This window comes from Osmerus mordax, chromosome 7 (assembly GCF_038355195.1).
Source record: "Osmerus mordax isolate fOsmMor3 chromosome 7, fOsmMor3.pri, whole genome shotgun sequence".
In the NCBI taxonomy this organism is placed as follows: domain Eukaryota; kingdom Metazoa; phylum Chordata; class Actinopteri; order Osmeriformes; family Osmeridae; genus Osmerus; species Osmerus mordax.
Genome location: NC_090056.1, coordinates 10,866,651 through 10,890,893, shown reverse-complemented (window position 1 = coordinate 10,890,893; position 24,243 = coordinate 10,866,651). Strand labels below are relative to the sequence as shown.

The window sequence follows — 24,243 nt, the reverse complement described above, 5'->3', positions numbered from 1 at the left end:
GCTTCCAATTCACACCACTTGCGGCACTTCGCATTGAACCCCATTTTAACTCTATTCTTATTAATCCTTTTTTCAACTTATTGTGGACAAATTACGACTGTTTGGTACGTCCTCTCTGTACCTCTAAGTTCTTCCTTGTGATGTTCTCTGTTCTCCCTTCGTCCACGTTGTACCCGTGACTTTTCGTAAACAGACGCTGTCAAGTAGGCGGGGTTTGAAGTTTTATGAATCTGCATGCTTTTAGATAGCTGCAGGGAGGAGATGGATGACAACTTTTTGCTATTGTATTCAAACATTTTCAGGATACTATCAGATAACAGTTGTCAAGACAACACTATCAATACATAGCTTACTTTCAACTGTGAATATAAGGAACTTAATATAATTTTGTTTTTACTCAATTCCTTTTTTAGACAACCACAGCATTTATGGTTTGCTTAACGAATGCTGAGTGCAGAAAAAATACCTTTATATAACAGTATATCAGGAACAGGACAAGAAGAACTTCAGATTTGATAACGAATTAGCACAGTTCTGTAATTCAAAGGGAACGAAAGCAGGTGATCGTCCTCCCTTGTCACCCTCTATTTGAAGAGATGTCTGGCTGTCCAACAGCCTCCTCTGTGCACTTAAATTACTATTTTGATAGCCACGTTTTACATTTGCTTATCTTTTGGCAGAATAATATCAAATCAAGCTGACACAGTAACCTGTAGACCTAGATGTTGACTGCTAAAACTGTTGTTTTTAAACAAGCCACTCCCAATGAGCGAGGTCTAGCTGTAAATTGCCCAACAAGTGGTTTCTCTAAATCGAATCCCACCAAGGAAACAACAATATTCTGTCTTTAGGAAAATCTAGCTCCTTCTATCTTGCATCTCATGTCTGCTATCACACACATCTCCAGAGGTTGAGCTACAGGGAGTAGGGAACGATGAGTGGGACTTTGCATTATTCACTCTGCTGTCTGTGATCATGCCCCTGTTACGGGTTCTGTTATCAAAGACAGGATGAGACAGAGAGAGAGTCACAGCTAGGTGACAGAAACACAGAGCTGCTCTGCTTCCCTCACTCCATGCCTCTCCATACTCCCTCTTTCGCTTTGATCCAAATTCCAATGCAAAAGTGAGAGCTTGTATTATTGCTTGCTGTCAGGAGTGTTATCTGGAGTCTGGATGAACACTTTGTCCATCAAAATGAAAGGTTTGACCTGTGCAGTGTATTCCAGAAGGTGAGACAGAGGATTGCACCTACAGAGATCACTTCAACACAGACACGCGAACCGCAGACAGTGGGAGGCAGTTAAGGAGCATGCAGTGCAGATGTAGCACATTGGGGTTTTGCTGCAGTTCCCTAATCTCTGTGGCAGGAGGCCAGTCAGGCCTGCTGGTGCCAGAGTTAAACCTTGCACATGCCACCCAGATGGCCCTGCACCATCCACCAGACCCAGTGTCAGCAGGCGCTAGGAGAGTTATGTGCCGTATTACCATCACAAGGTTCCACACATATTTCTAGTGTGAATTGATCCAGGGGTGATGCCAACTAAATGGGCTACCACAATGCAGAAATATCAGGTGACAGTAACTCATGATGTATCATCACTTGTGTCATCCTTGCTACAGTATGTATTCCTTACCCTTGGAGTCTCTCATTTCAGTACCAACATTCTTTCACAGTGTCGCACATGAGCCAGAGGGCATGTAGTCATGCAGTCACACAATAACACTAACAGACACTCTGTTCTAGAGGGACACAGGACTTAGGATGTCCAGGTGCAAAGAGCACTCCACACAGGTAGGACCTCCTCATTACTGCAGTGTGATAGACCTCAGCACCCACAAGATGTTAAAGCACTTAGACATCCATTGTTTATCATGATTAGGGTCCTCTGAACTCTCCCCACTCCTGCTGGATGACCAGTCATGAGACGGTGCCAGCAGTTGGGTGCCAGCTCCACAGATTTACTGTGTGAAACCACTCGTATATTTCCACTGAGGCAAAGCCATTTCAGGCTCTCTTAGTTCCACAAACCATTTGCCAGCTCTGTGATGGAAAAGGGACCTATCATTTAGTCAGCATGGAAAGGTTTTTGCTGAGGGTGCCAAGTGCTCAGCCAGTACTGGAAACCAGTCAGGGCTGAGCCCAACAACACCCCATCACTCATAAAGATACATGCATTACTGGAACGAATTTGTATTGGTTCCCCAGTGTGGAGAACATTGCATGCAGTGGTCAGTGGAATAATGGTTGCTGTGGAGTAGCATTGTATACAGCACAATGAAAAACATCAATATAAAAACAGATAAATCATTGTAGTTTCTTCTTTTCCTCTTTGTACAAATAACAGTTGTAAAGTCCTGGTAGGTAATTAATCTCTTCGAGCTGTGTGAATAGTGGAGCACAACATAAGAGCCAGGATCTCATCCTCTTCTGACCCCTGACATAACTGTATGGTTTCTAGTTGATGGTGAATCTTTCCTCTCCTCTTGCAATCATACATGAGGGAAGCCTTTTTGTCAGGTCTCCTTCAGTGCCAAGCCTTACTGATCCCAGCTCTGTCAGGAGAGTAACCCACCTGGAACAGCAGTGCCCATCGTCTCCCTTCACCCAGGAAACACCAGGGTTGTTGCTCGACAGGTTGGCATCTTGGCCTTCAAAATACACACCCATTAACAGGGAAATAAATTGACTGTCTTCTTTACTTTGGCATGGTTGGCTGCCCTAACTATATATCCAGTCCAATGTTGAACGTCAAGGCATGTCCCAACAGGCCGAATATGAAATTCTTATTTAGAATTGCACTGATTTTGATCATTTTATGTTAATCCGGCAATGAAGCTGTGGGTTTCTGTTATTGCGCATGACCATTACGTTTAGTCTTTTACCAGCTCTTCAGCCAGGCTTGTTTCCCTTTGTTTCTGGGGTGGCTTTGGCCTGCCTCAAACAGCTGTCCCTTCTGTATGGAGAAATACAGAGCAATATTCCTATGGAGTTTACTAATATAACTTATCCCACTAATTCAGTAAGGGTATGATGTTGTGCCTGTCCATGGCTCTTGTGGTTATATGCATTTAATTTCCAGACTTTCCAGATAGGTTGCAGGAAAAGAATGGGTTTTCATTAGTCAACATGCAGTAAAGATTTTGTGACATTCCCACACTACAATAAAGGCCATTCCACAAAATCAAGAACACATTTGCATTGCACATACCTAACTCATTGTAGCTAGTGAATCACAAAGGGACTATTGAGGCAACAAACCATGTAAAGCAATTCAAACGTTTTCACCCAGGCAGGGATGCATGTTCCTTCCCAGCAGCAGAGCAGGCATACAGATGAGCTGTGTGAGCCTGAGACACACCACAGAGCTCCAGGCCAATCACTGACAGACAGGGAAATGTTTGATCAACGGTCTCAGACCTTTAACTGGTCTCTGGAGACACTGGGGGCTGCCAAACCCTAATCCCTGCTGCTTTGTTTGTGCTTGGTGGCAGAACATGCTGGGTGAATGTCGCTAAGAGTTTAGGGACAGACGGAGAAGCAGCTAGCTGTGAACAACGCAACCAAACTTGTGCATCCCAGGGAAAAAAGGACCCAGCTATAAAGGATCCAAAAGAAGGGACTTGAGCGGCCTGAACTTTTAGATATCGGGGATACAGTTGGCTTGGTTAAAATTATAGTTAGTATAGGTTAAAGAGGCACGGGGGCAGAAAGAAAAAAGTAAAACGTTTATTATTCAAGCAAAGACAAAAGCAATCAATGAAACTGACCAGTTCCTTCAGGGAATTCTAGTATTCACATGTCCTGTACCAATAGTGACATATGTTCACATATGAGAGTAAGGCAAGAGGATGACAATACACTGACACTCACATTGAAACTTTTTGGTGATTGAGGAATAATATACTCCGTCTGCACCAGTAAAACTGAATTTTACAAACATAAATATCATTCAATGCCAAAAGCTGTCTTTTCCAGATATAAAATGTTAAGCAATGTGGCAGTCTTGACCTCAATAGCAATACTCTTCCAATTTAGCTCCACTCTCTCTCCCAGTATAGCAGAAATGAACATACAGCCCACCTCAGATACATACTGTAGATCACAACTACAATGCCTGTTCAGATTGAAAGCACTTAAACTTAAGGAGTTGATTCACATTCTCAAACAATTTCACATGTGTGTTTGAGAAAAGCTACATGTCCCAAAACACAGAGTCATTTACAACTAAATACATTGGAATGCCACCAAAGTCAATGGACGAACCATTTACCTGAACATGTGCACATATTTTGGAGGACGGAATAAATCAAAGGACGGATTAATTCAGTGGTGATACTTGTCTCACAGTCAATATGCTACATCTTTCTTTAACCAAAAATGATATTAACCTGATCAAAATAAACATATTGCTGAAAGCCATACAGGAGAAGTGGTTTGTTAAATTCCTGAGTTTTATAGCAATTCCATTTCTGATTAACAATACAAATTTTCACTCATATATTTAAGCCAACCTATACAATGTGCAAAGCAACCATTCTATACGCAAATATAAATTAGGTAACAAGAACAAACTGGTCTCTCAAAACACATGGAGGCCACTCAATAATGTATAAAAGCTAATATTGAAACCACAGCAGTAAAATTCACCTTGTCAGATGCTTCCCACTCACACTGAACACACAAATCAACAAACTGGCCCTCTCAAAGCCTCACGCTCTAACACTCAAACTAACTGCAGTGCATTTTAAATAATCATTGAACATGATGTTGGACAGAATTCACAAGTAAATTCTTCAGACATTCTCCTCTAAGTTAGGCACTTATCCTGGAGTGCTGACTGTGGCTCAGAGCCAGGGGGTAAGATCATATGCTCTATCTGGAGTTGTAGTCTGGGGAGAAGAGGCGTAGTTTGGGACTACTCTTTGGGTCTGGAGTCATCTTGTGGTTGAAGGAATTGGAAACTGGAGAGGGGAAACCTGCATCAAAAGTCATTGGAACAAAACGGGTCAACAAAAACACTTGTACACTAGATCCATGAGTTCCACAAATCAAATCAAATACAGCAGCAAACAAGTACCATCATTTGTACCTGAGGGGGGTGGCGTTCTCTGAATGAAGGCTGGGTGGTGTGCATGGTCTGTGGGTGAGAAGGCTGCGTGGCACACTGAGCACAAGAGAACAAACACACAGTACACTGTCAGTGTGTGTGTGTGTGGGGGGGGCAGACCAGGTTCAACTAAATAGAATCAGTAATCCAAAACTGAGTGACTCACCAATAATGATGATGGCCGTGGCAGCCAGCAAGGTGAACAGAGTGAAGAACATCATCTGGTAGGAGTCGATGAAGTTCTGCAGGAAGTGGGTGCCCTCCATGCTTACACCTGGATCCACAGCTGCAACACAAGGATGGACAAGTTAAACACCTGAGAGTTGAAGCACATTTTCATTCTCGCATGTACATCTTCACCCTTTCAAAGTTTTCACTGGCCAGAACAAAGACTGTAGTTACTTGCTGACAGTGCTATGAAATCCAAATGCCCTACATTCTCTGTAGCCCATTAACAGGTAATGGAATGATGGATGGTTAAATCTGCTGTTCAGCGAACGTCACAGTCCCGTAGATGTCATTAATACACATCAAGAGGTGACTTGGGAAGAAAATAAGTAACCCAGCACAATTGTTCGGCAGCATTATTGTGCCATTAGCCCACTTCCTTATGTCAATGATGGATATCCTGTTAGTAAGCTTTCCTAGATTTCAGGCTTTTCCAGACCCTATCATCTACCTCCTCTCACAATGCACTGTGTGGTTTCAGAAGAGGCATAGCGCAGGGCGACATGGAGGTGTCTGACCTTGACTGGCAGTGCTGGGGTCAGCCACATGGGCGAGGGTGACAGGGACGAGGAGGGTCTGTCCAGAGGAGGGACTGCTGACTGAGATGGAGGTGGAGACTGCGGCCTGGGACCCCACTGCCTGGACGCTGTATTTGATATGACTGGGGAAGTCCTGGGACACCTCCTTCTCCTGGACGGCGATGGACGGAGAACCGGACGTCACCTGACCGCAAAAGAGGGGTGTGAACTGAGGCTTAACTCACGACGTAATGAGTGAACTGTGTTGTCAGTGGAGAGAGCAGAGGCTGACCTTCAGGTTGGCCAGGACAGCGCTGGGGCCAAAGACGGTGAGCTCGGCTGAGGGGTGCACGTTAGTGAGGAGCAGCTCTGTCTGGTCAGAGTAGAGGCCCGGTTCGATGGGCAGCCTGGCACTGACCTGCTCCCCAGAGAAGCCACTGTCCTCCACCCCGGCCCTCACCAGCAGGTTAGCCATGGACATGCTCAGCACCCGTGTCTGCTGGTCACTCATTGGTTGCAGGGTTATAGAACACGCATAGAGGCCTGGAGAGGAGAACAAGAGAGAAAAACATGGAGAACAAAAATGTGTCTAAAACAAGCTTGATTGCAAAGCGGTTAATAGATTGTCTTGCAGAAAGATTACTTGACTCGAAATCGTAGTGCCAGTTTCCCATTAGAATGTTCAAAAGGCATATCCAAAAATATTCAAAGAAAGAAAATGGATTTGAAACCGTTAAATTACAAACAATCTTCCGTTTTTGACAAGGCAAGGATTAATGTCCCTGGCATAGTGCTTCTCCCCCTCCTTCCCCAGTCCTTCTACACACCCATCCATCTCAGTATGGGGGAATAAGCTGGTAACCCCATCTCCCCCCGCCCCCCCCAAACCCCTGTGGTTCACCTCAGAGATAGGCCAACCCAGGGCAGAAGTCCCAACTCCCAAACTCAATTAGGTCTCTGCCTCTATCAGTCAGGAGGAAACATTTTTTAATTCAATACATCACCCAGACATCTTTTATAGCCCATGCTAAATTCATTTCATGAGCCTTGCTGGTATTGATTATTCCCTCGTAAACAGTATTTCCTCACCCGGGTTATGCAGTGTGCACACAACTCGCTGGCTTCTTAGCCTGCTCTCACTTGGTCCATGTTAAATACATCTAAAGGATAGTTAAAGGTGGGAATGCCTAAGTGTAGGTACAGCCAGATTGTAGACCAAGAGGCACAGGGAACTGAGGACTTGTTCAGTCAGACATCTTTTAAGTTTAGTCAATCCATCCTCTGCTCTATAGCCAGTCAGGGAAGTCATGATGTCACTTCCACCTCCTGGTGTTTCCAGAGCACCACGGAACCTACCGGCGCTGGGGTCGAAGCTGGTGTGCGTGAGGAAGACGTCGTGGGCAGAGAAGTGGACGGCGTCGCTGCTGAAGCTCAGGTGGCAGCTCACCGAGGTCTCTGGGCGGAGCTTAGCAAGAGAGTTTGTCTGGGCGGATGAACAGGAACCTGCCAGGGACAAAAGCATAGTATTCAAGCATGCAAATTCTAAAAGCAGTCGAAATTCAAGTAGGTGGATGGAAAATGAAACCTGAAATCTCAATATGAAGATTCAGTTAAGTGTGGTGAGATGAGACCAGATCTTGATAAGTAGGGATGAGAAGGGAAGGTTTACCTATGAGGTGTGTTCCTCTCTCCCTGGTGGTGAGCAGGACCCTGGTCTCCTTGCCGCTCCTCACAGGCACAGCCTGAGCCAGAACTGCAGTCCTGGTGGCTGGGTCCACGACAACCTGCAGGACACACACAGCAACCCAGGTCCATACTACTTCAACCAGGACTTCTGATGTCCCCGAAGATTTCTTCCCCCAGTTGTGTGTTCCTAGCTCACGCACACCCACAAATGTAAACTGAAATGTGTGACTGTGGACATTCAGTTTCGAGTAAAGTAGGGTTCAACAACAGTATCTGTTTAGTCTCCATTAGAGCCAATCGGTGGGTTGTTCCTGTGGCGGTGTGTTACTGATCCAGATAGCCAATCATCGCAGCCTCATTCACTCAACACTAAGTGGAAAGATTCCCGCGCAAGTAAAGACAACATTCATCCTGGCAGACAGAGGGAGGAGTGGCCGACGCTGGCTGCCTGCTGGAAACACTGGAGTGCAGGCAGAGCTGCTGGCTGATTCTTAGTGTCTCCATCTCTAAGAGAGAAGCAGAGCTAATTAATCCTGGGTCTGCTCCATCTCAGAGGAGGATCTCCACAGCAGGAGCAGCGAGGGAAGGAGGGAGGGGCAGTCACACACATTACACAGTCAGGATCCACTACTGATGAGGGGAGAAATCTGATGATGGAAACGGAGATGTACTGTATGATGCTGCCTTTGGACTGATAGCTAGATCCCCGCGTAAGGGGACCTGGATCCCATCCAACGCTCCTGTGATGGAAGGGAATGTCATCTCTGGATAAGCATTATGACTCTGGCATCTACTGTACCCCTTTCCTGGAACAGTCGTCACTAGTATGATAAGTAAAGGCAATGGAGTGTGTGCTGCAGCTCCAGGGATTCTGTTACCTCTCTGTATGTCCTCAGCTGGCCAGGGAGCTCATAGTAGACCGTAACAGTGCCTGCGTTTCGGGCCACCGCCGCACCTGTTTGAGGGTCCACCTGCAGCACGCCATTGGCCGAGGAGCTCCATGTACCTGGCATACCTGTGGGGAGATGACATCTGATTGGCTGATCTCTTCCCGGTTCACTAGGGAGGCCTCCTACCCTCTTGCTTCCTCACACACTTCAGGTGTTGCTGCTGGCCGCGCTCCCTTCCCAGCCTCTCTTACCGTCTGGGCTGAGGACGTGGGCGCTGAAGCAGACCACGTCTCCCACCACCAGGCCGTGGGCGCCTGCAGGGTGGATGACATGCTCCACGGGCAGCGCCAGGTAGTCGGCCACGCCCGCCTGCTCCCGGTCCCACACAGCCAGCAGGGTGAGGCCCACGTTGAGCGTGCGCACATTGAGAGTGTTGTTGCCTGGCCCCCGGCCCACCTGCACCAGGTCGTCTCTGCAGGGGAAAGGGAGACGGGGTTAGGCAGGGGCGTCTCTACAGGGGAGAGGGAGACGGGGTTAGGCAGGGGCGTCTATACAGGGGAAAGGGAGACGGGGTTAGGCAGGGGCGTCTCTGCTCCTCTGTTTAAAGATGCCGTGGGGACTAACGTTATTTCATCCAAGGTCAAATGCATCGATATTTGCAACAGTGCATCTATCTTTTCTGTTCTTATTAGTGAAACAGACAACCCTCTGGAGAATCCCCCGGAAGGCCCCATGGCCCTCACCATCTGTACCAGTCTGTCCCTCTGTGGACACGTCTCGTGTAAAATTGTCTGTCAGCACCTTGAGAACTAAGTAATAGAATCAATTTATTGTGCTGGCGAATAAGGGAGTCCCTGGTTGACAGTGCAGTAATGCTTCCCTGCTCCACTCTCTCCCATTAATTTGGTTCATTCAGGTGGAAACAACTCTGTCTGAAGCGGGGAGGAAGGAACAGCCTAGTAAATTACTGTGAAGCTGAACCCATCCTGGCTGCCTTTAAACACAACTGTGAAAACACCTACTATAGCAGCCCTTCTGCATTGAGATGTACTGTATAGACAGCGTGGACAATATTCAATTTTTATTGGCAAGTATGGTCTTGTATAGGGAAGCAGCTCATGTCTTTGCATAACCCCATGTCAGATACATATCTCACATAGGTCAATATCATAAAAAATATACCACAGTGCATTCTAAGGAAATTCTAAAAATCAATGCCAGACATTGGCAATGTTTGCTTAGCTGTGTGGTCTAGACAGTGATGAGATAAATGCATTCTGGGAGACCTTAGTGCTGAATTCAATCTTCCCTTCCTACTGGTGAAAGCAGAGTTGGAGTGCTGTCGTTCCTTGTTGGTGAGAGTTTGAGAGTGAGAACGATATGAGCTCAGACAGGGCTGAGAGGGCTGCACTAACAGAGCACTCAGGGAAGCCTAGCTACTCCATTTACAGCCAGACACGACAGGATAATGGCCTCGCATCCTGGGACTGGATAGCCGCTGAAAACTGCCTAACGACCAAAAAGCACACACTCTGACCCTCTGCCCATCAATGTGTCCAGCCAAGTCTAGCGCATTTCCTTTTTAACTTTAGACTGTTCGGACAATGAAGATCCCTAATTGCCGAGTATATCTGACTCCATAGTGCTCTGAGGGGCGGTGTTTACCTGTTGGTGGTGTATGTCAGTATGGAGTTGGAGCTGTGGAGGAGCTCTCCGGTGTTGGCATGGAAGTGGACAGTGAAGGTGAGCAGCAGGCCCAGGGGGATGGCTGACAGGGTCTCCTTGGAGGGCGTGTGGAGAGCTGGGCTGGTGCTGAAACGCAGGTATGACACAGGAACCACCTGGGAACATCAACAAGGTGGTGATCAGTCATTATCAAGGGGACACTTCATTTTAAGGGTCCGGGTAATGGATAAGCAATAGCGCTGTGGCTCTGAATCGATGGGAATTAGCGTGGTTAATGATGGCTATTTTAGTGGCGGCTCATCACACTTCACCAACCGCTACAGCCTGTGAAAATAGTGGCTCCCCCAATCTGTAAAGGAAAAAAGAGCCAAGCTATACCTTGACAGCGAGGATGAGGGTTTGATTGACACCAAAGGTCTCCTGTGAGTTGACGAGGAGGGAGGAGGAGCCAGTGAGCGAGCTGGAGGACAGCAGCCCCTTGTCATCCACCTGGGCGATGACAGCCTGGTCGGGACAATCCAGCACACGGTACGACAGCGCGCCCACACCGTCTCTGAGCAGCACACAGAGGACAAACATTCCTCTGGGTTCATATCAACGTCACGGTTGTGAAAGGGAGTTTCCATCCCACCATGGCCCTTTTTCACTCGAGCCCCTTTTTTGTGTCGCACTCAAACTTTAAGAATATTCAGTAAACATGACAAGGAGGGTCCGCGCTGTGTGTGAAGACCTCTTCAGGTACCTGTTAGTTTGGAGTTTGAGCACAGAGTTGGGAGCCATCAGAATCTCTTTGGCCTCCACTTCAGGATTAAGCATGTGCAGCTTGTCATAAACCTTGATCAAAGTGACGAGATGAAAAGCCAATTATTAAGAGTTTTTAATCGTGCTTTGATGTTTGGGTTTTCAGGACATGACATAGACTAATGCAGTTTGAAGCCGGATACATTCAGCTCATCAAGTGATGAACAGAGGCCCTCATCATTATATAAAGTCCACCAAAAGAGGAAAAAGTCCCACAATACTTTAATGCTCAACCGCTCAGCGTCACTGCTTTTCTGCCAATCTGCAGTGAACAGTTTGCCTGCTGGCTTGTTTACTTCTTGTAGTTTATAGGACAGCAAGCAAGGGGACATGAGGACAAGTACCGGTCCATAAACATTCAACCATAAACCACCAGGAGCATTGTCAGATATTTCACTGGCAGTGACAACCACATATACGTATACACACACACACACACAGCGATACTGGTTTGACCTGGGGGAGTGCTACGCTAGCTTGCTCGCTAGCTGGAGGTCCTGTACTGCAGCTACCTGAATCTGGAGCTCATCAGAGAGCTCCTGGATGTTCCCCTCCAGCTGGCCGGCCGAGGCCTCTGAGGCTCTCAGCACCACCTTCAGGCCCGTCCGGCCCTCTTTACTCCTCCCAGTCACGCTCATGGCAAAGTTATGCTCTGACTGCAGCTGCACACCAGCCTGTTGAGAGGTATAGAAGTGTGAGCACAAAAGCAAAACAGAGGATACTGGGCAGATGCCTAGTCCTCCCTACTGGAGGTGTTAGATATTTGCTTTGCCCTAAATCAGTCAATCTGATAAAAAGAAAGGATTGAGGCAGGAGCTAAAAATAGGGAAAGCTTATCAGCATGATCTATAATTGTAAGCCGGCACACGATAGGATGTTTTTCCTCAGAGGGAATGGGGGAGGGCACGGCCAGCAGGCCAGTTCCTACCTCGGCATGTCGTGATTGGAGCTCCAGGATGTCTCTCTTGGTGGTGGACCAATGGAAGGTGAGGCCAGGTATGGCATTACCAAAAGACAAGGGGGTCTGGCTGCTAGTGAGGCCCATCACATACACAGGCATCTGACCCAAGAGACAGACAAGGTCAACTCACCGCCAGGTTTCACCAGTAACATCCCAAATCTCCTTTTCACTGTTCAGTAAACAACAAGTTACCTGGGTGCCAGTCTTCATTCTTGTGATGGGGGCTCGGATCCGAATACCCCTCAACTGCACGATTTCCACTTCCACTTCATCCTGTTTAATTCAACACACAACGCAACCCTCCGTCAGTCGGAATAACAAACCTATTCATCATATTACACCTGGGGATGGCCTAAGGGTACTTTACCTGAGAAACAACCACCAGCTTGCCAGTCTCTGCATCTATCGCCTGCACCAGTCCAGTCACAGTTACATTGCCAATGGCAATGCCCCTAACGTGACCAATCCCATTAACGGAGGCGATCTCCTCATTGGCCATGGAGAAGAGAATGTTGGACTGAGGCTGGGGACCACCCTCAGAAGTGATCTACAAAATGGAGGCACAGAGAGTGAGCGAGATAGAGGATGATGCGGAACAAATATGGCAGACTATCAGTTTCACATGACTGCTTCAACGACTGCTCCGAAGGACAATGACAGTTCATTCATTAACTCCTGTCAGTGTGGGGTCTAGGAGCATTTGAAAGCAGTTATTCTCAGGGTGTTTAATCATAAACACTACGGAGTTTGACATTACATTGAAATCATATTCAATGTATGTATGTTATCTTAGCGGATGGGAAGGGCTTTTTTAAAGACAATGACACAGTGTAGTATATGACCATGTGGCTTTTCTAATCATCCTCCCAGGAGGAGAGTCAGTTCAGATCAGAATCAGTTGTGTGGCAGACACCAAGACTTTTCCACAGAACGTCATCATGCTGACACTAATATCCATACCTGCATCATGGCTCCTATTACCAAGGTCATTTTCCTGGGGAGGAGTTTGAAAGGTGGGAACACCTGAGAAAAAATAACAAAAGTCGTAAAAACATGCATCATCTGAAACATTGACAAATCTTTATTGATTGAGTGTTATACAAGTTCCCACCTCTATTTGCTGAGGAGCAGAAGCAATTTTTCTTCCATTTTTGTCAACTAAAACAGCAGACACAGTGGTCTGACCAATGGAGAAGCCTTTGACCAGGAAGATGGCCGTGTCTTTCTCTGAAGGCTCAGATAGCGCTCTAAGAAAAACAATAAGTCAATCATTCAATTTAAGCTACTGGAACTACAGTGTATGGTTGTTCCACCACTGACAACTTACTGCAGAGAGACTATGGAAGACGCTGCCTTGAGTTTCAGGTTCATGAAGCGAAAGTATTTGGCCAGGAAGGGCTTCTTGTTGTCATTCAGGACTCTGACGTGAGCTTTCACTGATTTGCCAATCTCCACCTAAGACATGAAATATAGTTACTATAACCGGAAAAACCACAGCTCCTGGCACGTTTTTAGAACAATGGTGTGACTCAGCGTTCAGTGCAAATCTTAGCCTGTCATGAGAGGAATGTGAGGAAGATAACAAAGACTCCACACCCAGGCCAAGGCTAATGGATGGATCTAGAAAGGGATGAAGGAATAGTTATATGGGAGATGAGGGTCTGGCCACTGACCTTGTCCACCACTCTCACATAAACCTCCAGGATATCAGAGACCTGGACTGTGGCCATGGCAGGGGCTGGGAAAGCCAGACACAGGTCATGAATCATAACCTGGACGACTCCTGCCTGGACTGGAACCACCTGGAAACACATACACAGGATTACCATCCGAATTTTACAAGACATGACGTAACATTGTGGTCATGTCAGATACTATATTCTTTTGTTGGATTCTGGCATTGCATTGATACTTTGAGTGATTCTGTGTATTGTTCACCTCGGCAGTACTGTGGCTTTGTTTGAGTATGACGTCTGCTATTCCTCCAACACTGGCATTGACAAAGAAATACCCAGAACCCTCTCTGAGGGACAGGTCCGCCTGCCAGACAAACCAGGTGTCAACACTGATTATAGTAGAAAAGACAATAGCAAGGGAGCAAAATCAGTCGAAAATGAAACACATCGATGTTGACGTGCAGTTTTTCCACGTCATGGAAACGCATCTTGTAATATTTCAAAAGGCTTGTAAAGCACTCGAGGCATCAAAGTGGACCCTTAACCCCAGTCACACGTCTTAATCCTTTTAGACAGGTCACTAGCTGCAATTTATGTCCAACACCTTCATCTTGCAGGATTAACCAACATGGCTCCCAGAAAGGGTCAGACGTGTTTACACGGGGCAACGAGGATATCCTGAGATATTACTGTACGTGTTATGGGCTGGGATGAAACAAGACATGCTTAGAATTTCTATTTGACTGAAGCATGTTCTCCACACCTACTTTGTAATGAAACAGTCAAAACAAGGAAAGAGAAGGAGAGCATTGTGCTGTCACGGGATGAGACGGTGTTAAGACAGTGTCTAAGGGCGGAGGCCAGCAGAGACATGGGGAGCAGTTCTTACCCGCACGTCTGGGTGGTTGTAGATACTGACGGCCTCAGGACTGACTGTCACATCCTCCACCAGCAGGAGATCCAGCGTGGCCGACACCGGGGTCAAAGGGTCATACTGATAAGACAAGGATGAGATAAAGCAGAACGGTAACCATGGTTACACACATAAATATTGCATGAACTTTGCGGCAGCAGGAGAAGGTTGCCCTATTTAGGTGTTCGGTAGAAGTAAAGGTTTCAACTGAAGAAGTAAAAAGTAATGTACTGTGGGAAACATGTCAGCTGCCAAATAAAATAATCTGATAGTTCTCCTTTCTGTGAACTGTCTTTCTGTGATCATTTGTAGAGCTGCTATGGCAACACTGATGTTTATGTGAGATAGGAACAATGTTTCTTTTCTTGTGGTTACTGACTCATTAACAACAGCAGGTTCCTGTCTGTCACTCACAGAGGAAGTCAAAAGTCACACTGTCAAAACGGCTCTCAAAATGTATTCCAATGTCACCACACTTACCAGGCTGGTGACCCTAGCAGCCTCCAAGTGAGGGACCTGGTAACCCCCAGCTGTCACTGTGATGGCAGCCGAGCCCGACTGATGGTGGACCAGAACTGTCTGACGCCCTGTCACACACAAGGAGAGACATGAGCCATGTGTCTGGACATGACGGTGAGCCTCAGGCTCCAGACACATGGCAGGGCTGCTGCATGCGCCAGCAACATCCTGGTCCTACCGTGGAGCTTCTTCTGTTTGTTCCCGTCCTCAAACTGCTGCAGCTCCATGGGCATGGTCGTTTCAATACTGGCCAGGGCCTCTTTGCTGGACTCCCAAACCATGCTCAGAGAGCTGAAGTTGTCAAACTTTCTCCCTTGCTGGTCAAAGGCAGCTAGGTCCAGCACAGGGTTTCGGTAATTGGAGACAGGTACCTGAGAAAATAGCATGATGTGAGGTTATCCAGTGGAGGGGATTACAGGTGTAGAATCCTAATTAACTAGGGGGGAATCTGTCAAGCCGATGAGGCGTCCACCACCCACCACTTGTTTGTTCTGCTGCAGCAGTGGGCAGGTGAGGTCAAGCTGGGGACTGGTGTACACAGGGACCAGGGTGAGGCGAGAGGGAGGGGCACACACAAACTTGACCACCGCCGTCTCCGTCGCAGGGTAGGGATTGGTCAGGCTGGGATGGTTCCCGACCGTCACTGCCAAGACCTGTAAACACACGTTATTGACACTCCCGTCCCTGTGGTTGTGGCCGTGCACAGCTTCCAGCGCCAGGTGAGCCAGGCTGGTCGTGTACCTGTTCTCCCAGGGCCCTGCAGGTGGCTCGGACCCCATGACGGGCAAAGCTGCGGGAGGACGGCCCGGTCAGCTCCAGGCTCACACTGTTCTCCTCCTCAGCCTTCACGTTCTGGAAGAACTTGGAGGGTTCTAGGACCCAGGGCTTTGGGCCTCCCTCTAGGAGCATGTCTTTAGAGGAGGCCAGCGTCACCAGGGCCTCTGACGCAGGGTCAACAGTCTGTCAAGGACAGCAGACAAAGCAGGTTAGACCGCAGCAGAGCAGCGGAGAAGTTATGAAGGTAAAATAAGTGGACACTTTTAGATCCCAAAAGAAACCTTCCTGAGGTGTTTTTGGAAACAACGGCACCCAAGTCTGTACTTGGGTCTCGAGCACTATGGAGATGCAGTCATGAGGAAGGCATGACAAAATGATGCATGCCTTCAGATCAAAAGCCCCCTCCATAACGCCTGCTTTACATAAATTCTACATTCCAGCCGAAGAGCTGACATCAATTCCATTAGAGCTGTGCTGGAGCTGCACCAGGCAGAGAGAAAACAAATCAGTGTATCGAGTGCATGAGGGCATAATTAAAATGCACACAACACTGAGGAAACCCAGGAGTGGAATTTAACACTAGCTGATCATTGCACTTCTGCACTGATTGCAATGAGCAAAGGTGCGTGTGTGGATATCTGTGAAGTAATGTAGGTGTGTATGCGTGTGTGTGTGTGTGTGGGTCGCTGATTAAGGGGGAAAGGCTAATTGCTGTGCTAAAGATAGGTGGGAGTGTGGCAGAAGATCGTTATAAAGATTTCAGATGCCGCCGCAACAGACAAGTATAAAATAACAGCCTTATTAGGAGTTGGTCAAATCTGCAAAATAATGTTTACAATCGGAAACAGTGTGTATACTGGTAACTGTGTTATAGTGGAACTGTAGGGCAGTGGTTCTCTAGGGGTCCCAGAACCATAGCCAGGGGGGTCCTCAAAAGAATTTGCCATCAATTGTGCTGTATCATTAAAAAGTGAAAACATATATAATAATCTACAGATGGGGACCATTTGCACCAATAAAACAAGCATATTGTGTCCGTTTAAGAGCACAAAGGGTATGCTGAATGGGTGTTATGATTATGGGGGGGTCCTTGGAAAATGTTCTCCCCTGTAAGGGGTCACTGGCCCCAAAAGGTCTGAGAACCCCTGCTGTAGGGGACCAGGTAGAGACCCTGTCCAGAATGGACCATGTAGAGACCCTGTCCAGGATGGACCATGTAGAGACCCTGTCCAGGATGGACCATGTAGAGACCCTGTCCAGGATGGACCATGTAGAGACCCTGTCCAGGATGGACCATGTAGAGACCCTGTCCAGGATGGACCAGGTAGAGACCCTGTCCAGGATGGACCATGTAGAGACCCTGTCCAGGATGGACCATGTAGAGACCCTGTCCAGGATGGACCATGTAGAGACCCTGTCCAGGATGGACCAGGTAGAGACCCTGTCCAGGATGGACCATGTATAGACCCTGTCCAGGATGGACCAGGTAGAGACCCTGTCCAGGATGGACCATGTAGACACCCTGTCCAGGATGGACCATGTAGACACCCTGTCCAGGATGGACCATGTAAAGACCCTGTCCAGGATGGACCAGGTAGACACCCTGTCCAGGATGGACCATGTAGAGACCCTGTCCAGGATGGACCAGGTAGAGACCCTGTCCAGGATGGACCATGTATAGACCCTGTCCAGGATGGACCAGGTAGAGACCCTGTCCAGGATGGACCATGTAGACACCCTGTCCAGGATGGACCATGTAGACACCCTGTCCAGGATGGACCATGTAAAGACCCTGTCCAGGATGGACCAGGTAGACACCCTGTCCAGGATGGACCAGGTAGAGACCCTGTCCAGGATGGACCAGTACTTACTATGAGAGGCAGGTAGGCAGCAATGGTGATCTTGGCACTGAGGTGGACGTTTCCATGGGTGTAGCTGACTGTCAGGGTGGTGTATCCAGGGGCCAGGGCCTTGGCCCTCACCCCACTACAGTGCTCCTGCCCTGGAGCCAGGGGCCCTGAAAACACACACACACACACACCACAGTCAGACCTACCCAGTCAATTAAATCCCATAAAACTATCTCACAGTCCTAGTCCATAAGTGTGAGTGTCTACAGTTACAGGCCTCTCCAACCACAAATGGACAAAGAGCAGACAGCAGCAGTCCCATGGTATTAGTGCCAGACCAGTCATCACATTTATCACAAGGAATTATAGAATACAAAACTGCACATATTGTGAGCAAAAGCACTTTGAGAGGAAAAAAAAATGTCTTTGCAACCCGAATATGACGTAAACCACATAAAAGGTTCTGCCCCCGTGACAAGCATTAGAGGAGCATACCCAAGCAATTCATTGACGGCCCCAATGCCTCGATTTAAGCCCGTAGCCCCGAGCCCTAAGCACCCAGCCCAAAGCTTCCAACTCCCAGCTGCCAGCCCCTCCAGCATTCAGCCTCACCCTCCAGCAGCTGGAACACTCCCTGGTTCTCCTCGACCACCTGCAGGTCAAAGTGGGAGCAGTCACTCAGCATGACCCTCTCCCCATCCATCTGATCCCCCTGGCTCCTCTCTGCTAGGAGACCAAAGATCCTCAGAGGCAGCTCCAGCACCAAGCCCACCCTGGCCTCCACTGGGCAGGGGGAGAAGTCCATCCCCACCGGCTCCACCACATACACCTGGAGGGAAACAGAACCACAGGGGCAGAAGGACAAAACTATTGAGCACATACAGTACCAGGGTACATGCCTAGAGTTCATGATTTATGAATTCACAGTCACTTGGACAGTGTCATTATTCTTTGTCTAGTGGTTTTCAGCACTGCGGGGTTTTACAGACACGGGCTGATCTGTGGTCTAGTGCCCTGGCTGACCGGTTCCCTTCAGCAGCTCACCTTCATGTGTCCATAGTGCAGCGGGTTGCGTACGTCATGGGCATTCACAACGCTCACGCCGATGTCACGGACGGTTTTCATCACTCCTTTCACAGTCACTGTGGCAACGGCCATGTTGGAAGAGGCCCAGCTGAAGTTCCCACTGCCTCCGGATGCCTGGAGCAACACAGCCAGCGTCAATATTGACTCTGGAGCACACAGAGGGAGACCTAGACCTGCCGCCCTCACTTACATACCAAACACATCACATACCAAACACATCACATTCAGAACATGGGCATTATCTTCCACTATCTCCCTGATACAACCATACAAATGGTCAAGCAGTATAACCCTTTCACCTATCACAGTCGTCACACTATAGTCATATGCCGTGCAGGTGATGTATTGTGTGCTTCTTCTGAAAGATGAATAGAATATGCATTCGATGTGCAGGGCAGAGACAGCCTGACAATCAGCCACCAGGGACAAATACCTTGATTGTGTACTGGTAGGCTCCGACCTTGGGCTGCCATGGAAACGTTAGAATGCTGGGACTGAGCACTATGGGATTGTAGATCTCTACCTCCTGCTTGTTGGAAACGGGGTTAGGGAATGTGTGGACCCCTCCATTCTAAAACAGAACAAGTCTCATTAAGACAGATTATGTTTATTTTCTTATTTTACATTTAAATGGAAATGTTTGGTTAGTACAAACCCGCAAGGACTAATTCAGGGTTGTAATATCACTCACTTGGTCCACCACAGATTTGAGTGCAGCATCAATGAGCGTTTGTCCATTTTTTAGAGTCTTGACACGGTGGTATGATCCATTCATAGACGATTCCAGAATCTCAAAGTACTCTCCTGGGAAGGCAGTATCTATCCTCATATTCTGTGCAAAACATATTTGAGGGGAAAATAAGGGTTTTGGGTGGAATTGTTTTTTTTCTCCAAAAACAATAATAATTTATTGGTGGGGAAACAGACAGCTCAACTAAAAAGTATTTACTTATTTATTGTCTCTGTGAACCTTCTCAGTCTGATGCTAATTTGGCCAAATTTACTTTGTATAGTGCATAGACTGCGTATAAGTATGATTTGCCAGTCACAACTTCAACTAACAATCTGACCCTTTAAGAAAAAATCAATCTTACATCCGATATGTAGATTTTGTTGCTGGACTTGTCAAACACTTCCAGAAGAACCTCATACACATGCCCTGTTTCAAGGACCCAGCTCTCTCCAGGATAAATTTTGAAACCTGAACAAATGGTATATCAAGACAGAGTGAAAACAAGCTGTGCAGATCAGTAGGAGAAGGACATGGTTAAGAACATTTACATAGAACAATTAAATCCCAGAAGCATGTAGGTTAAATAACCATTACATAACAAAACTGAATGTAGAAATACCCAAGTATCCTGGTTCCACAACATAGAGCGTACTGTTGGGCAAGCGAGACACCCCCTGCATACGAAGGCCTTGGAGAAGGTTATTAAGGAATATAAACTTAGATATACAAATACTGACATTTTATTACACTTCTTTTAGGGTCCCAGTTTGTGTGGTAGGTGTCAAGTGTGCAACACCAGTTCGAGGTTTCATCTTAACAAAAGTGCTTAACCTGTCTGGCCTACAGCAGTCTGCCCAGTCTCATTATGTTCATTCCACTCACTGTGTCTGCTCCACCAAGCACCCTCACTTCAATCTACAGTTTGCATCACACACAAAGAGAACTACACTAACCATACATGTCATAGAGCAGCACTGCACTACAGAAGGGGGAGCAGCTACGCCTGTCATTCAACACCTGACACGAATCAGTCTCAGTGACAAACTAATCAGGATCAGCTCAGGTGTGTGCGGTCTGAAGGATACTCTTGTGGTCCAGCACCACGTGGATGTGTCCTTGCTGCAGGCCGCTGACAGCGGAGCTGCTCTGGTCCAGGCGAGCCACAGGCAGGTCAGGGTCCCCATCAGGCGCAGTCACACTGTTCTGGAGCTGGAGCTTATACTGCTCACAGGGCATCGCCAACTCTGAAACACGACAGCAGTCAAACCACAAGTTCACTGTGAGTTTAAGTATAATACATGTGCGCCATTGGGAGTTCATGAAGTAACCTGATAGTCGGCGATATAGCAGGATACCAATGGTATAGAGAGCTACCTGTGATCTTGCCCTGTCTGATCTTCTGAACCTTGTACTGGATGGATGTGCCAGCCAGCAGGTAGACATCATGAGCAGGGCTCAGCAGGATGTTCTCCAGAATCAGCAGTCGCACTTCCGCTGCACCCACATCCTGTGGCAGGCACGCCATGGTTAAACAATGCTTTTGATAAGTACGGATATTTGGCAAACATGCCATCATAATATTGTTCAATATTATAATTTATTATAATTTACTGAGTAAACTCAGTATTAATCCTTAGTCATCAGAATTAAAGTGCCTTTAATGCTCCATCAGGATGACATAATCACGGAGTGGTCACCTCCACACTGATCTGAGAGCAGACAGCTAGACTGGCTGACATCATAAACATGGCAGAATAGAAACATCTATCTCAGTATTTATAGCTCTCCGTGTCCCTGGAGCTTTGATACCTCACACTCATGTGATGGGAGAGAAAACTATTTCAGTGTAGCTTGGATCCCAGTTCTCTGATGCCTCTCACACATCTAAGAATAAACCACATGAGGACCACGTACCATCTGATTTACTGTGCATATCAGGCTTTTACAGTTCAGATTAGTGCAACAGCAGGGGACAGACTTAACAGAAGCCTACCTTGTAAAGAGACTCCTGGATTTTTGCCTTAAGCTTTGAGTGTCCCGTTTTCAGCCCAGAAACCAAGATGATATCTCCCTGTTTTCCAATTCTCTCCATTTCAGAGATGTAAGCAGGGGGTGTGTACGTTGATTCAGAGAATTTAAGCACCCTTGGGAAGAAAACCAATTGGACAAGATATAAAATTCTGATAACGTTTATGGATGTTTCATCACATTAAGTTACCAACTGTTTTTATTGGGAGGCTTTGGTAGAGCTAACATAATTGTTACTCCACAACCAATCAATAAAAAGTATATGACATGATACGAAGATAAGACAGTATTCGATATGCACCTTAATGAGTCTGAGAATCCTTCCACATCAGCATCTTTCACTATGCTCCAATCAAACACCAGACTTGCAAGAGTACTGAATGTGTTTCCTGCACAAAAGTAACAGATGGATGAATACATTGGAAAAATGAACGCTATAATTTTATAATTTATGTAGATATACAGATAACAGATTTAACAGTATTACAGGATGGTATTGTAGGGCTTAGGGCACTGGGGGTGACGACATTCCGAGAATACTGGTTTCACAAGTTTTTAGCTGCAGCTGAAAAACTAAGCCAATAATCCTTTTTCACTTTGGAATGTGTTTCTTTTGTTGCAGCACTCTGACAAATCTAAAATATACACAGAGGCCAACAACAACAGGCTAGCCTTGGGGCTGTCATCAGAAAGACTCAGGTTGAGGCTACAGCTCATTGAGCAGACTGTCTCCTCTCCTAATGGAACTAGTGGAACAGAACAAACAGACACTTAAACGCTGCCTGAGGGCAGGAGGCCTGCCTTGGGCTTACAGCAATCATTACTGATATAACTGTCCTTACTACAGCTAGGAAACACCACTGAAGAGCCTATGCCAATCACTCAATACAATAGAGTGGATTTAATAGTGCATACTAGTGCACACTGACAAGTACTGTAGATAAAGTAAATCCCATGAGCAGTGGCATTGTCCAAGTCATAAGTGATGCTAGAGTGTATGGAGGCTGCAGGTGATGCTACTGACCCTCCGAGTCCAGAGCGTTGATCTTCAGTTCAAGTGGCGAGTCCTCCAGGTGAAGCTCTCTGGTTGTGGACACGATCTGAATCTCACTGATGATGTCCACTATGGCATCACAGCGCAGCACCTGCCCTGTCACTGGAGACAAGAGAAAAGAACACAGGTCAGTCACACAGAGATACTAAGACGGGTATCATAAACCCCAACAGGTTATATTATACAGCAGTGTATTTGGTTGGTCAACATGGTTGGACACAAGTATATTTACAACCTCTAACTACTTGTTGGCCAGTGGCAATACTTCATGACAAGCAAATATAAATACAGTGAACAATTGTTCTCCAAATGCTAGGGGAGAGACAAGACAAGTCTGTGTACAAAATGAGAATCAGATTACCCTCTTTGTCAAACAACATTTCAAATATTAAATAGCAACAAGCAAGGTCAATAATAGACTAAACAATATGAAGAAAAAACTATCCTTCAAGTCTAAATGTCATGGTACTATGCATAACATGCCTTTTCATAATAGGATAAAAAAATACAAAATATAACAAAATACGCATGAAGGCATAACTATAAGGTGTGGTGTGAGAGCGTGTGAAATGGTTGAAATGTGTGTGTCGCACGACAAAACCGTGAGAGTTTGCAGCCCTGAGCACATACCAACATCCTCAGCCAGGATGATGCTAGTGAGTCTGGATGGTTGGGTGGAGAGAGCCTGGACAACAGCTCTCTGGGAACAGTGTCTGCTGCTGTCTGCATTCAGAGTCTGGATACTGGCCACTTCTGGTCTTGTGGAGGACCTTGAGTTATAAAATATAAAAGAAAAAATGTTTCGGCATGAGCCACTGTAGGAATATATAGTACTGTATTATACTGTCAAGAGAAGAGAGAATTACAGTATAGGCCTACCTTAAATTAACAGATAAACCTAATTTATTTGACCTGAGAAATGTTGTTAAAACACCCTTCCATATGTGAACAAGAAAGGGTAATCCAATTACTGTTATGTTAGACAATAAATTAACATGTGCTTCATGACAAGTTTACAGTCATACAGGGTCAGAGACGTCTCCCATGTGACAGGAAACGGGTTCGTGTGGCATGCTGAGTGCTCATGTTCACGTCCATCCAATTTATGATTGAAAATGTTCGTGGAAGTTCATCAAGACAACATAAATAAGGCGTTTGCAGCAAAAGCACTGTATGTGCGTCCCTACATGACCTTGGAAATATGATATCCGACACGTTCAGAAGCACAGTTAACCCTGCATTTCCTGTCGGATAACATAAATAAAGCAGGACTTGCCACTGAAAATGTGCACTTACCATCTGTAGCAGCCTTCAGTCGCCTCCAATGTGAAGTTAATTCTAGTACTTCGAGCTAATGGTAATAACACTTTGGGAATATTTAATTTTGAGGCATCAGTGGTATAAATAATTGATAGCAATAGCCCTAATACTGATAGTCTAAGAGTCGCCATGCCAAAAGATCTGAAATTACTTCAACGATAGTTGAGGGTTGAACTACAATCAAGATTTAAGAGAAAAAGAATTATCGAGTTGTGCTGTTATAGTAGCTCCAGCCCATCACCAAACAACATAGCTAATCATAATGTATAGCCGTAAGTCAACATAACACTAATCAAACACTGTTACAGTAGCCGTTTCCTAAAGTAAATACTCAGGCCATTGATACATAGTTTAAATTTATGACAGTCACGCAAGGCGGTAGCGGCATGCTTAAACAATGTCGCGTG

At 46.5% G+C, this 24,243-nt stretch overlaps 1 protein-coding gene across 2 annotated transcripts; it reads right to left on the bottom strand.

Annotated features, from left to right (window-relative positions):
• Positions 1-3,709: 3,709 nt before the first annotated feature.
• Positions 3,710-24,243, bottom strand: nup210 (nucleoporin 210). Of its 2 annotated transcripts, none has more exons than XM_067240535.1 (40): positions 23,813-24,243; positions 23,147-23,286; positions 22,487-22,618; positions 21,764-21,851; positions 21,428-21,578; positions 20,809-20,941; positions 20,520-20,678; positions 20,054-20,122; positions 19,796-19,902; positions 19,393-19,533; positions 19,135-19,272; positions 18,660-18,815; positions 18,228-18,444; positions 17,637-17,782; positions 15,730-15,948; positions 15,468-15,641; positions 15,167-15,359; positions 14,950-15,056; positions 14,446-14,550; positions 13,819-13,920; positions 13,554-13,682; positions 13,208-13,335; positions 12,992-13,127; positions 12,841-12,903; positions 12,248-12,427; positions 12,073-12,153; positions 11,848-11,979; positions 11,432-11,593; positions 10,861-10,952; positions 10,497-10,671; positions 10,098-10,273; positions 8,684-8,904; positions 8,421-8,557; positions 7,526-7,640; positions 7,213-7,359; positions 6,149-6,399; positions 5,857-6,061; positions 5,277-5,396; positions 5,093-5,167; positions 3,710-4,979 (listed from the first exon to the last, which is right to left on the bottom strand). In XM_067240535.1, exons 1-40 carry the CDS (start codon positions 23,965-23,967, stop codon positions 4,876-4,878), a joined length of 5,661 nt encoding a protein of 1,886 aa, XP_067096636.1. In that variant the 5' UTR covers positions 23,968-24,243; the 3' UTR covers positions 3,710-4,875. The 2 variants fall into 2 exon arrangements, with proteins under 2 accessions (XP_067096636.1, XP_067096637.1); XM_067240536.1 differs by having other exon boundaries at positions 3,710-4,964.

What these genes read in the sequence shown, in the direction of transcription:
- nup210 (XM_067240535.1), bottom strand. Translation starts at nt 23,967, where the DNA reads ATGGCGACTCTTAGACTATCAGTATTAGGGCTATTGCTATCAATTATT. An exon ending in TGTGGAACCAGGATACTTGG is followed by an intron (nt 19,903 to 20,053) that starts GTATTTCTACAT and finishes CCATTTGTTCAG; the next exon opens with GTTTCAAAATTTATCCTGGA. An exon ending in AGCTGGTGGTTGTTTCTCAG is followed by an intron (nt 12,154 to 12,247) that starts GTAAAGTACCCT and finishes TGAATTAAACAG; the next exon opens with GATGAAGTGGAAGTGGAAAT.